Here is a 14,540-nt window from a genome sequence, read left to right on the forward strand (position 1 = left end):
TGTTGTAAAGGTGTCAATTTATTAGCTGGTAAAAAACCTTTGACAGTACCATTGTCGACAAGCCATCTCGTAATATCGCCCATAGGATCTTGATTCTTTATAACAGCTACCAAAGATCCTTTTGTAGCTCCCAAATCGAGTGATGTAGTTTTCGTTACGTTTTCTTTTAAAACGTACAACTTATCCCTCGTATATTTTTTTGTCAATAATATTCGTTCCTCTTCGTCTTGCGAACAACATTCTTCTCTTTCCTCTTCTGTTCTTTGATTCGTACCACCGAATGAGAAACGTGCGATTTGATTCCAAAGTAAATTATGATTTACCAGGAAAGATTCTAGAATATCTTTTAGCGACACTTGAGTCGTAATCTGAGGAGAAGAAATATTTTTTTTTTTTTTTTTTTTTTTTTTTTTTTGTTAGATCGAATTAATTTTAATTATGTTTAATATATAAATTTAAGATAGCACGCTTACCTCGTAAAGTTTTAAATATCTTTTCGTAATTCTTCCGCTTAAAAGTTTACGAGCATTCGCAAAAGCGTTAATGCATTTAACTAAGACTTTCATAGCTGCATCGATTAATATCGGTAATTCCTCCAACAATTGTTGATTCAAGGCTTCGAAATTACCCTTTGCCGTTGCTAATTCATCCTGTACCTAATCGATCAATGACTCGTCATTAAAAAAAGACATTCTTTAAACGATATAAATACGCGTAATAAAATATGATTACAATTTTGGAATCTTTATACTTTTCGCTTTTAGAAATGGCAGCGTCATAATCTAACAATTTATCGTGTCTCTTTGTTATTAATATTGCAGGACCTTCTAAAAATGTTGTCAATAAATTCAATGGCACATTTAAACGTATTTCCAAACAAGATTTTAAATCTTGCATAAATTGTGACCAAATTAACGAACGGATATCTCTTATTCGTTTAATTTCAAGATTTGGTGTTCCCTGATAATATTGATTTAAATAATCTGACATAACTTCACCGGAAATAGCCTCATCGCTTAAATAAATAACACACATTTCGACGTCCTTTGCCAATTGCCACGTACATTTTTCTATAGATCTAAATTGTCTTTCGAGTTCTTCAAATACAGGATCCACTGCAATATTTGTCAAACCTAAACTAGCAGATAGTTTCGTACTTAAACGTGTTGACATCTTCGCAACGGAATGCATATTTAATTTAGCCATTTTTCTAATTAACGTATTATCGTTGTCTAAATATTTCAACACTAAATCTTTTCGACGTTTATACTCGTTAATGTAACAAGCCACATCGGTCATCGCCTTCCATGCTTCTTTTACAGATAGTTTATCTGGATGATCATCCTCGGTACACTAAAAATATTTTATACAAAATTTATAAAAGGAATTAATAATATTCATATAATTATAATAAATCTCACCTTTATTAATTCAAACAAAATAAGAGGATATTTTAATATTCTTTGTACGGGTTTTATAAGAATGGAACTCATGTCAAAGCAAGCTATTTGATAACGTAGTGTCTCAGTACCCTTGTTAAATACACTCATAATTTCTTCATTATTTTCATACTAAAAAATATATAATTATAACTATAAATAATAAAAAAAAAAATATATATATATATATATATGTTGTATGATCTACATGGAATGATATTGAAAAAGTTATAAGATAAATTACGTTGCGTATTAACCTTTTTTAATAAAGCAAGCGCTGCTTCGTGATTTCCACAGTACTTCACATATACAACGCGTAATTTATTTGCCATTTTTGTAAAGCACGTACCAATTTGCTGTAATTGCTCGTCACATCCCTTCATAGCTCTTAATATCTCATGTAGTAATTCTTCTGCAACTTGGATAATTTCTAATATGTTTCCAAATAAAACATCAACATCTATACCTTTTGCTTTAAGAAAATCAGGATTAGATAGATTAAAAGTTTCATAAGTTAATGTCAGATCACGAACATACTCTTTTTCTGTAAGCACTAATTCCGATATAACGTTTTGTCTTTGATCCGCCTTTTTCTCACTAATATCTATTGATATTTCAGATGCACATGCATTATCGATTGTCGAATCTTTGTTACTGTTCTGCAATGGCATACGACCAGGAGCAGGTGCTGGTGGTGCTGGTCTATGAGGTTCTGAAAGTCTTTTTGGTTTATATTCTTCATCTGTTAATGAACTAGGCTTGTCATCTCTTAATACAACAAAATCTTCTAACAGATCCATTGTGGAATCTCTATTGGGTTCTGATATTGGGCTTGAACTTAAATATCCTCTTGGACACAAACCAATTTCGCCATTAACATTTTTTACATTAATCCAATTTTCATTAGCCATACTGATAATAGTTACAATATCGCCTTCTGTTATATTCAAATCTCCATCCATTTGTGCTTTAAATGTATATTCCACTTTGGCCATTGTACCTGGTTCTAATATAGTATATTCTGTGCTATTGTCTTCTTTATTAAGTATTTCTTCTTTAGCTTTCATTTCTGGACAATCTACTACAATATTAACATAAGATATTGGAAAAATTCCTTTATTATCATCGATAGAACCTTCCATCCATTCCGAATCAACGTGTTTTATGAGATGTACTATTTCCCCTGCTCCAAAATTTAATTCATTTGGAAATTGAGCATTAAATGGATATAAAGTTATGGCATATGGTTTAACGTCGAATGAATTTGCATTATCGTCGCGATCATTATCTTCTGAAACTTTTTCTTTGGACGTAGAAAATTGTGGAAATAAGTCGTAATAACTTGGTGCAGGATCCTCCTCTTTATATGACTGTACCGAATAACTATTGGAAACATTATTCTCTACTGAATTAATATTGTATAGAGACGAAGATAAAACGTTTTCTCTTGAGACACATGTATCGGTTTGATCGCTTGTCTCATCATTCATATAAGAGATAAATCCTTCTGGAAAGATCCCATTTCTACCATCTTCCGTAATTCCACGACACCAACCATCATCCAAAACTTCTGTCACAGTTACTACTTCACCTTCATTTAAATCTAATTCTTCTTCCAATTGTGCCTTCAATGTTGCTTTCACTCTTCCTTTTTTTCTTATTGATTTCTTATTACCCGTTCTCTAAAAATAAAACCTAACAACTGCACATCTTATTTTTCTTTTAGAAAATTTTAATTAATATTTCAAATAAATTATATATTCAATTATATCGTTATATAAAGTGTACCTTTATTAAATTTGTATCTAACTGCCACGTATGGGTGGTAGGAAAAATTCCAACTCTGGAATCTATTTGTCCGTAGTACCATCCTGATCCAACTTCATGTATTCCAATAATAAGATCCCCTAATAAAATGTAAATATTTAATTGCTATGTAATATATTAATAATAATTTCATATCATTGTATTTTTTTTCTTTATTTTATTTTTTTCAATCATTACACATTACCTGCTCCAAATGATAAATCTCCAGATTGTTCCCCTGCAAAGGCAGCTATTGATACAAATAAACTTTGGGTATCTAATAAGAGTGGAATCTCAACTTTATGTAAATGATTCGAAGGAAAGTTTCCTGTTTTATTATTTGATTGTCCGTAACACCAATGCTTGTCAATTACTTTATGTATCTATTTAAGCAAAAAACATAATAAATAAAAATAATCTGCTTTCTTAAAATACATATAAAAAAAAAAAAAAAAAGAGAAAAGAAAAGAAAAGGTTAATCAAATAATTTTGTTACATGCGTACCAAAAAGTGTTCTCCTTTGTAAAGACTTAATTCTCCATCTACAGTTGTAAAAAAATCATGTAAAACCTTTGTCAATGAGCCACTTTCCATATTTTTCTATCGATATATCTTCTCCGTAAGTTTCGTATTTTTGATAAAATAAATTGCATGTAGAAACGTAGCATTGACAGTTCTAATACGTTTGATAATCAATCTTATCAACTTTTATTTTATTTCGAAATATATATTTATATAAGATTATTATGATTAACGATACAACGATTAAAATTCTAATAAAATCAATAAATTCGAAAATTCGAGAAGTTTTTATAAAATAACTATTTATAATTCGTATCAAAAGAGATTGCATTCATACGTAATACGTACGTACGTCTCGGTCGATAAGTAAAATTCTATGAAATAGTAATTAAACAAATGGATTAATTAACGAATGAAGAGAGAGAGAGAGAGAGAGAGAGAAACATTATTCATAAATATATCGGTTGTTCATATATTTTAATGATTAAAAATGAATACGAAAATGAATATAAAAATTATGACGGGATATTTATTATTGTATTTTGCCAATTATCGTTGGTATTTTAATATATATACTAAACATATAATTTTTTAATCGAATTTATCATCTTATTAGAATTTATCTTCTCATCAAGACCAACACATTATGTCACAGTATTAGAGTTTGTTTGAATATTAATTACTTTCGTTAATTTAAAATTTAAAAAAAAAAAAAAAAAAAAAAAAATAGTATTAATTTACAATTTGTATGTTACAAAAATATATCGTCGTCGTTGTTAGCCATATTTGTTTGGTCAATAAACGACAGTAAATATCTCTAAACATAATGCGATACTTCTCTCAGTGCATTATATACCGTTTGAACTAAAATACATTAAATACCGTTAGGCATCATTGAGAATGTCTCTAGGAATTCGAAAAAAAGAGCGGGAAAATATTACTTGATTTCTTTCTTTCTTTTAATATTTTGTTTTTGTTCTCCCGAGATAGATATTTTATCAATGATCTTTAAAATTAGAAGAAATTACATTTTTCTGCTAAATGGAAATAAATTTATCGGGCGTCGTTACGATAGAATTATTTTATTTCACAGGAATATGTATATGTATAGGTTGGTATGAAATTAATGTTGGCTGACAGATTTAAAGAATATACGATTTTAATCGAAATAATATTCATCAGAATCTACACATTTTTGCAAGTTTCTTTTTTTTCCAATCTCAACGACGTAAAATTCTATATTTTAGAACCAATGAATACTTTAAATCTATTTTTGTAGTAATCTGATTGGTGAAGATTTTCCCTTTCAAGTAGTGGTCGAGATATTTGAAAAAGTGGTAGTCAGTTGGTGAAAGTTTCGAGGAATATAATGGATAAGGTAGAGTTTCATAGTTCGATTCGTTTACTTTTTGTAGACGTGTTCTTCCGTTGTAGTGTAAAAAAAAAAGAAAAAAAAAAAAAAAAAGAAGAATTGGGTCCTTCCGATTGATCAAAAACAGATTTTTAATTGTTTCAATTTTGTCAATTTCTCTTTTTGACAATACTTTTCCGTTGTAACTGTCTCACCTGGATTTAAGAAATTATAATGGTAAATTATCATTTTTGATCATCAAATCTCGTCACCATTATTTTCTTTTGGTGCAACTTCGATTTCGGAAAATATTTTAGTTGTTTGTCATGATTCAATCGCTATGCAGACAATCAACGATTGTCATAAATAATTCATTTTTCGTTGCCTTGTAACATGCTTTTTATTTCGTACAAGAAGTATAGAATTCACATCATTACGATGACTTTTTTGATCCTCGTTTAATTCACGTGCCATCCATTTATCGAGCTTCTTCGACTTCCCTAGTTTTCTTAGATGATGAATGACAGTAGAGTGACTTACACCTACAACCTGTGCAAGTTGTCAAGCCGTTGTGTGTGGATCGGCCTCAACCAGTGTCTTTAATTAGTCGTCAACGACAGAATGTCGTCCACGATTTTCTTCGTCTTCGAGGCTTTCATCTCCATTCCGAAATTTTTTAAACCACCGATGCACTGTACGTTCATTTACTGTATTCTCTCCAAATGCATGATTAATATTACAAGTAGCTTCGGAAACTTTATGACCGAGTTTATACTCATATAAGCACATTATTCGAATTTTCTTTCTATTCATCTCTTGAATTCAATAGTTTGAAGTGAGCACAAATTAATAACAAAAACAAAACCGCATCTATTAGCATATAGAGTGACATCTCAATTACAAAATGGTAATATATAATAGAGAGAAAAATGTCTGATTTGTTAGTTCAAATATCTAAGCTTCAAAAAATTTGCAAACTCGAAAACCGACATTATTAATTTCTTAACAATATAAAAATAAGAATAATAAATAACATAAGTAAGAGTATTTATTGCTTTAATCCGCAATTACTGTTAATTATTTTGAATAATTAAATTTTATTTTATAACTTCTAAAATATTTTTGTTTTCGTCCTATCTACTCGGATTCATCATCAAGCACCATCTAGCGCCTTATATACTATCTAAAGTAAAAACATCAAGTAACGTCGGTATTATAGACAATAATGTCTCTAGGAATTCAAAACGATGGGAGGGAAAAACATTATTTTATATTTATTCGAATTAAAAATAAAAATTTTATTTTTTTCCCTTTTTAATATACAATCGTTTTTATTCTCTATAAATATTTATCCGATTAGGATCGTTTGGATTAAAAGGAAAAATATTAACTTTTTCCACTAAACGGAAATCCGTTTATAGGCGTCGCTATAATATTGTTACTTTACTTCACAGGTGTATATGATATAAATAGGAACATCCGTTGCTTTAGTACGCTTTGATCGTTCATTATAAGGTGTTGGTTTAATAAATTCGAGGTTGCACATATCGCATATATGGTAAGTAGTACTTATAACCAAAAACACAAGGAACGTGGAAATGAAACTTTGTGAGAGATAGTTTCTATATTAATTCATTTAACTTTTGATTTAATTGAATTAATCAAGTTAATATATTTATATATTGTTTTGGAAAGGTAGAACAATTGATTGAGATAAGAAGATCAAGCGACGTGCTTTATAATGGCAGGATCCATAGAGATTCCACTTCGTGATACAGATGAGGTAAACAATAATATAATTAATGTAATTCTTAAATACTCATAAACATGTTTCTCTTTAATTTTTCTCTCCCTTTTATGATTTAAACGGTGATGTGAAATTTCAAACTCGTTGGGGAAAAAAAAAGTCCCAATGCACCAGAAATCTAAGATAATCTGACTAAATGCTTAATTTTTATTTCATCGAAGCTCGATGAAAACTCATTTGGAAAAGTTGAACCACGACTTTAATTCATGTTTCTTATGTTTCTTTATATGTTTCATAAAATCCATTTGATAATATCATAAATATAAGTATAACGTTTTAAAAAGTATATTCATTTTTAATTTGTATGAAAAGATGAATAAACTAATCTTGCTATATGTTTAATTAAATATACATTTTCTCTCTCTCTCTCTCTCTCTCTCTCTCTTTTATTATTTTGAGATCTATTTACAAACATTTTTTAATCTTATTCTAGAACTTAATAAATCAAACTTGATATATCTGTTTCATATTAATGCTTATCTTATACATATAATGTTGATATATATATATATATCTATATATATATATGTATACATATATATATTTTTGTAGGTTATAGAACTTTATTTAGATCAATTACCTGAAGGTGATGAAGTTCTTGGTATATTACGCCAAGAACATGCCCAACTCAACATCTGGGTCAATTTGGCCGTACGTATCTTTTGATGATAAAATTTTGATCGAATAAAATAAATTATAGCAATAATATATTATATTAATTCTTTATTATAGCTTGAATATTACAAACAACATAAAATCGAAGACTTTATTAAAATACTTGAGTCTTCGCGAATTGATGCAAATATTGATTATCGTGATTATGAGAAAGATCAAATGCGAGCATTGGATATGTTGGCGGCATATTATGTACAGGAAGCTAATAAAGAGAAGAACAAGGATAAAAAAAGGGATCTTTTTACTAAAGCAACATTATTGTATACGACTGCTGATAAAATTATCATGTATGATCAGGTACATGTAATTTATTAATTATTATTTACAATATATCATATCGATAATTAATATCATCATCGATATTAATTATTTACAAATTTCTTTCTTTATTCTTTTTTTTTTTTTTGTCCTTTTATATAGAATCATCTCCTTGGTAGAGCTTATTTTTGCCTTCTTGAAGGCGATAAAATGGAACAAGCAGATGCGCAATTTAACTTTGTTTTGAATCAATCGCCTAATAACATTCCCTCTCTACTTGGTAAAGCTTGTATCGCATTCAATAAAAAAGATTATAGGGGTGCGCTTGCATTTTATAAAAAAGCTCTGAGAACCAATCCTAATTGTCCAGCTGCTGTGAGATTAGGAATGGGACATTGTTTTATGAAATTAAATAATCAAGAAAAAGCGCGATTAGCATTTGAGAGAGCATTACAATTGGATGGACAGTGTGTTGGAGCATTAGTTGGACTTTCAGTTTTGAAATTGAATCAGCAACAACCTGATAGTATCCGTGCTGGTGTGCAAATGTTATCTAAAGCATATACGATCGATTCGACAAATCCGATGGTGCTAAATCATTTGGCAAATCATTTCTTTTTTAAAAAGGATTATAATAAAGTACAACATTTGGCATTACATGCATTTCACAATACAGAAAATGAAGCCATGCGAGCGGAAAGTTGTTATCAATTGGCTAGGGCGTTCCATGTACAAGTAAGTATAATTAATTTTATAAAAATGAGTTATAATTATATACTAGCTATACGTTTATAATATAAATCCGATAACATTTCTTTTTTTCTTTTTTTTTTTTAGGGGGATTATGATCAAGCTTTTCAATATTATTATCAAGCAACACAATTTGCTCCATCTGTTTTTGTATTACCTCATTTTGGTTTGGGTCAAATGTACGTTTATCGAGGTGACGCAGAAAATGTAAGAGAATTATTTTTTTTGTTTTGTTTTTAATTTGAATCTAAATTATGTCAAAGCAAAAATCAATTAACTTTTATTCCAAAGGCAGCACAATGTTTTGAAAAAGTTTTGAAAGCTCAACCAGGAAATTATGAAACAATGAAGATTCTTGGTTCACTATATGCCAATTCTAGCTCCCAATCGAAACGTGATATTGCTAAAAATCATCTCAGGAAAGTTACAGAACAATTTCCAGATGATGTAGAAGCTTGGATTGAATTAGCACAAATTTTAGAACAAAGTGATCTTAATGCAGCTTTAAATGCATATGGAACGGCTACAAGGATTTTAAAGGAAAAAGTTCAGGCCGATATTCCCCCTGAGATATTAAATAATGTAGGTGCTTTACATTACAGGTATGTACGTTTATATTTAAAATTATTTTAAAATAATATCAATGATAAGATAATTCTATGAAAATGTATATATTATATTTTTAAGGCTTGGCAATTTAGAAGAAGCTAAAAAGAATTTAGAAGAATCTTTAGCTCGTTCAAAAGCCGATGCTTTACATGATTCTGTGTATTATAATTCAATAGCAGTTACAACAACATACAATTTGGCACGTCTTAACGAAGCGCTTTGCATTTTTGATCGTGCTGAAAAATTGTATAAAGATATTTTAAAGGAGCATCCAAACTATGTAGATTGTTATTTAAGACTTGGATGTATGGCAAGAGATAAAGGGCAAATATACGAAGCATCTGATTGGTTTAAAGATGCTTTAAGAATTAATAATGAACATCCGGATGCGTGGTCCCTTTTGGGTAATTTACATTTGGCCAAAATGGAATGGGGTCCAGGTCAGAAAAAATTCGAAAGGATTCTTAAAAATCCTACAACCAGTACGGATGCCTATTCTTTGATAGCTTTAGGAAATATTTGGTTACAAACACTCCATCAAAGTGGAAAAGACAAAGAAAGAGAAAAAAGACATCAAGACAGAGCATTAGCTATGTACAAACAGGTAATAAAAATTATTGATTATTATTATTATATTTTATTGTTCTTATATATATATATATATATATATACATATACATATACATATACATATACATACATACTGTAATTTGATGCTTAACTCTTTTTGTAGGTGTTAAGAAATGATCCAAAAAATATTTGGGCAGCAAATGGAATTGGTGCGGTATTAGCACATAAGGGTTGTGTCAATGAAGCTAGAGATATTTTTGCTCAAGTGAGAGAAGCAACGGCAGAGTTTTGCGATGTATGGTTAAACATTGCTCATATTTACGTAGAACAAAAGCAATACGTTAGCGCTATTCAAATGGTAATTTTAATAATATATTTATAACATAGATTAGTTGAGTATATAAAAGTTTTATTAATATAATATGGTTCTCTTTTAATATTCTGTTAACAGTATGAAAATTGCTTACGTAAATTTTATAAATATCATCACGTGGAAGTTCTACAGTATCTTGGTAGAGCGTATCTCAAAGCTGGAAAATTAAAGGAAGCAAAATTGACCCTCTTAAAGGTATAATATTTTTAAAAATATTAAATAATATAATAAGATCATAATAATAATATTTTTATTACAGGCTCGCAGAGTTGCTCCCCAAGATACTGTTTTGCTATATAATATTGCATTAGTATTACAACGTTTGGCAACACAAATATTAAAAGATGAAAAATCAACGCTTACTACCGTATTACAAGCAGTACATGAATTGGGACTTTCTCACAAATACTTTCAATATTTATCTGCCCATGGCGACAGAATGGAGCAACTAGCAGAAACAGAAGCACGAAAGTGTCAAGATTTATTATCCCAAGCACAATACCACGTTGCTAGAGCAAGAAGACTTGATGAAGAAGAAAAAACACTTAGAAGAAAACAAGAAGAAGAAAGGTAAGATATGAATTATTAAAAATAATACAAATAGAAAATTAATTTATAATTCTTTTTTTTTTCTTTCTATTTCTTTTTTTAATTTTTATAGACAAGCCTTCAAGATGCGTCAAACGGAAGAACAACGAAAGTTAGAAGAGATACGTCGTCAAAAAGAAGAAGAAATGTTACAGAAAAGACAAGAATATGTGGAGAAAACGAAAAATGCATTGGTATTTGGTGAAATGCCATCAGAGAAACCTGGAAGGAAAGGTAAAAAAACAAGAACTGATCAATATATTAGTGATAGCGGAGGATCTGGAAATGATGAGGGTAGAGAAGAAGTTCCTAGAGAAAAGAAACGTAAAAGGAAAGCTAGCGGTGAGAGTAAAGAGAAGAAAGGAAGAGGTAAAGGCAAACGAAAGAGAGATTTGGGAAGTGGAGACAGTGGTAAGAGAGAATAATATATATAATTATTTATAATTGAAAAATATACTATTTTTTGTTTTTTATCGTGTTACATAATATATCTATTTCTAGGTTCAGATAGTGATCGTCCAAAACCTAAGCGTAATAGGAAAATTGGTATGAAAAAAGATAAGTTTCGTAAATCCATATCTGATACTCCGAAAGGAAAGATGCCTTTATCAAAAGAAACAATATCAACCAGTGAATCCGATAGTGATAGTGGAGGTCTTAAAATTGCCAGCGGGTAAATATATATATATATATATATATATACATATATAACATTTATTACAAATTAAATTTAATTGTATGTTAAACTTAATATATTATTTTTACAGTGGTGAAAGCGATAACGATAAACGGCCATCAGGAAGCAGAAGAATTGTATCTGATTCGGAGGGTTCACGAGCTTCACGTTCTAGATCACGTTCTAGATCACGTTCTAGATCACGTTCCAGATCAAAGTCAGGAAGTCGTGCAAGAAGTTCGCGATCTCGTTCACGTTCTCATTCTCGATCTCGATCTCGTTCACGTTCACGTTCTCATTCTCGATCTCGATCTCGATCACGATCACGATCACGATCTCCTTCACATTCGGCTTCACGTTCACCTTCACGATCTAAATCACGATCGGCTTCTAGATCTAAATCACAATCTAAATCACGATCGGCTTCTAGATCTAAATCGCGATCTAAATCGCGATCAAAATCACGATCAAAATCGCGATCGAAATCACGATCGAAATCACGATCGAAATCACGATCGAAATCACGATCTAAATCACGATCGAAATCACGATCTAAATCACGATCGAAATCACGATCTAAATCACGATCGAAATCACGATCACCTTCCAGATCTAAATCACGATCCCCTTCTAGATCTAAGTCACGATCTAAATCACGATCAAAATCACGATCTGCTTCTAGATCTAAATCACGTTCGCGATCGCATTCTGTATCTCGATCTCGATCTCGATCTCGATCTCGATCTCGGTCTCGGTCTCGTTCAAAATCTAAATCTGGATCTCAAAGTGAAAGTGAAAAAGAAAATCAAGAAAGCCAAAGAATTGTATCTGGTTCAGAAGGTTCTCGTGCATCATCACGCGCAGCGTCACGATCACGATCACGGTCTCATTCACGTTCAGTCTCTCGATCACCGACGCATTCACGCTCTGCCTCTCGATCTCCATCCCGATCAAGATCAAGATCAAGATCCAGATCAAGAAGTATTTCGCAGTCAGGAAGTCCTGATAAATAAATGTATATATTTTTCACATAGAAATCAATTAAGAAAATTTATAATAATGTTGTTTTTTATTGAATATTAATATTTCATCGTCCCACATTTCATAAGTATTAAAACGAACGTGACCGAAAACGTGATCGTGCCAAAAAAATTTTTATTTGTATAGTAATAGAAAGCTATTAATTGTTTGTATGTAATTAATTTTTTATACTTGTTAGATTCATTTGTTAGAATGAGATGCATTCGTTTGATGACATATTTTTAATATGACAGATGGAAATATTATTTTGATTCATATCGATACAATGTGACATTTTAAACTAAAAAGTAACAACACACCACATTACCATAAACTATGCATTTAATTAACCATATAGCATATGATCTTAATATTTTGTCATATCAAATATATATATATTAAATATATATATATATATATATATATATATATATATATATATATATATATATATATATATTTAAAGATGAATATAAAATGGATATATGTAATAAAAAAATAAATAATTCAGAAATATTACTAATAAATATTGGGGGTATATGAGTATCTGAAAATAATTTAAATTGCAAGTACTTGTACACCACCAATATGTGTGTGTGTATATATATATATATTATATATATATATATATATATACATATGCATATATAATATATATATAATATATATTATATAATTAAAATACCTTTTAATGTTAGTTATAATGTAATTTCATGCTATTAAGTTTAATATGTATTTACTGACTTATTTAATTTATTTACATAAGTTCCATCTTGCAGAAAAGATACAAACTAATAATAGCAATTTATGACTATACAAAAACCCCAAAAAATTAGTGAATAATACAATGTATGTGTAAAGAATATTATTACTATCTATGACACATAGAAAAAAATGCACAAATTTAACATAACACTTTCAAACTTCATACTAATTGTTTAAATTAATATATATATATATATATATATATATATATATATATATATATATATATAAATATATATTATGTATATATATATAAATCGTGCAAGTTGTAAATAGTGAATTTTTAAAAAACTTGACTCTTGTAATATATAATTCTATCTATGTACTATATTTAAAAAATTGTTGGGATTATTTTCTTACATATGTAGAAATAATAAAACAACCTAATAACAATGAGTATATCACAAAAAGACAGATATAAAGTTAATCAGTGTATTCTTTCTGCTTGTGTATCTATTCATATTAGCACAATCTAACTCAGATTCTGTGTATCGAAAATTTCTTAGTTCAAATTATCAGTACTTTTTTGTTAATAAAATACATTAAGTTAAAGTTTTGTAGCTAAATATTGAGATACTGTTGCTCTCTTGCAGACAGTTTTTTAAATATAGTTTTAATTACAATTCTCAGTTCATATCTCTCACTCTTCAGCCTTTTTATTATTGACAATATGTCACATAAAACGTTATATTATTTTATTATCTACTTTGACATATCAGTAGATAATTAAAATAATCTAATCTCTTATTCATTTTTATAGTTCAAATTGCAGAATCGAGCTTTCCAAAATGATTATTACACTTGTAAGCATCAAAGTTACATTTATATCAATTTTCTATATCACTCTTAATGTTAAAGGCATTTAATTACTACCATTGCTTAGTGGCTTATACATTTATAATTTAAAATTCGTTATTTATCACTGCTTGTGTCTCTGTTATGTTTTAAATTTTATTAAGTCACAGATATATCTCTCTTAAATTTTATGTATTGCACTTATAATCATATTAATACAAATTTAAAAACATATGCAATATTAAAATAATAATTTCAACATTAGATTTATCAATAACAAATGCGAATTTTATCCTTTATAAATTTTGTTTCAAATTAAGTCATGATAAAGTTAAAACATAACATATTGAATTTATATTTGCAATATCTTATAAAAAGCTGCCTCACAAAATGATATCATGTACAATTAAAACAATCGTTATTAATATTATAAATGTTAATTATATCGGTATTGCAAATCGTTGCTACATTCGTGGAATATTATAAACGATATTTCTATACACATCTGTTATCAGCTGCCTAAAAAAATATTTACT

General features: G+C 29.0%; 2 protein-coding genes across 9 annotated transcripts in view; one reads left to right on the plus strand and one right to left on the minus strand.

Moving 5' to 3' along the window:
• LOC124951226 (dynamin-binding protein-like) overlaps nt 1-4,211 on the minus strand; it is a 6,633-nt gene extending 2,422 nt beyond the window's left edge. The window contains exons 1-8 of one of the 3 annotated variants that reach the window (XM_047499275.1): nt 3,750-4,211; nt 3,451-3,628; nt 3,228-3,346; nt 1,697-3,121; nt 1,422-1,571; nt 733-1,353; nt 474-656; nt 1-368 (exon numbers count right to left, since the gene is read on the minus strand). The exon at nt 1-368 is cut by the window's left edge and continues 238 nt beyond it. In XM_047499275.1, coding sequence (XP_047355231.1) covers nt 1-368; nt 474-656; nt 733-1,353; nt 1,422-1,571; nt 1,697-3,121; nt 3,228-3,346; nt 3,451-3,628; nt 3,750-3,839 — 3,134 coding nt within the window. In that variant the 5' untranslated portion in view covers nt 3,840-4,211. Of the gene's footprint in view, nt 369-473; nt 657-732; nt 1,354-1,421; nt 1,572-1,696; nt 3,142-3,227; nt 3,349-3,450; nt 3,629-3,749 lie in introns of those variants that run through there. The other 2 variants (XM_047499278.1, XM_047499277.1) reach the window with 2 other exon arrangements.
• Nucleotides 4,212-4,874: 663 nt separating this feature from the next.
• On the plus strand, nt 4,875-12,831 carry LOC124951225 (RNA polymerase-associated protein CTR9 homolog). Of its 6 annotated transcripts, none has more exons than XM_047499269.1 (16): nt 4,875-5,355; nt 5,623-5,812; nt 6,573-6,676; nt 6,814-6,901; nt 7,478-7,576; nt 7,658-7,897; nt 8,021-8,593; nt 8,696-8,815; nt 8,900-9,210; nt 9,296-9,821; nt 9,951-10,145; nt 10,239-10,355; nt 10,420-10,730; nt 10,822-11,159; nt 11,250-11,421; nt 11,516-12,831. In XM_047499269.1, exons 4-16 carry the CDS (start codon nt 6,860-6,862, stop codon nt 12,435-12,437), a joined length of 3,966 nt encoding a protein of 1,321 aa, XP_047355225.1. In that variant the 5' UTR covers nt 4,875-5,355; nt 5,623-5,812; nt 6,573-6,676; nt 6,814-6,859; the 3' UTR covers nt 12,438-12,831. The 6 variants fall into 6 exon arrangements, with proteins under 6 accessions (XP_047355225.1, XP_047355227.1, XP_047355226.1 ...); XM_047499271.1 differs by having other exon boundaries at nt 6,818-6,901; XM_047499270.1 differs by having other exon boundaries at nt 4,875-5,812.
• The last annotated feature ends 1,709 nt before the right edge of the window (nt 12,832-14,540 follow it).

The sequence above is a fragment of the Vespa velutina genome, chromosome 8, assembly GCF_912470025.1.
Source record: "Vespa velutina chromosome 8, iVesVel2.1, whole genome shotgun sequence".
Lineage (NCBI taxonomy): Eukaryota > Metazoa > Arthropoda > Insecta > Hymenoptera > Vespidae > Vespa > Vespa velutina.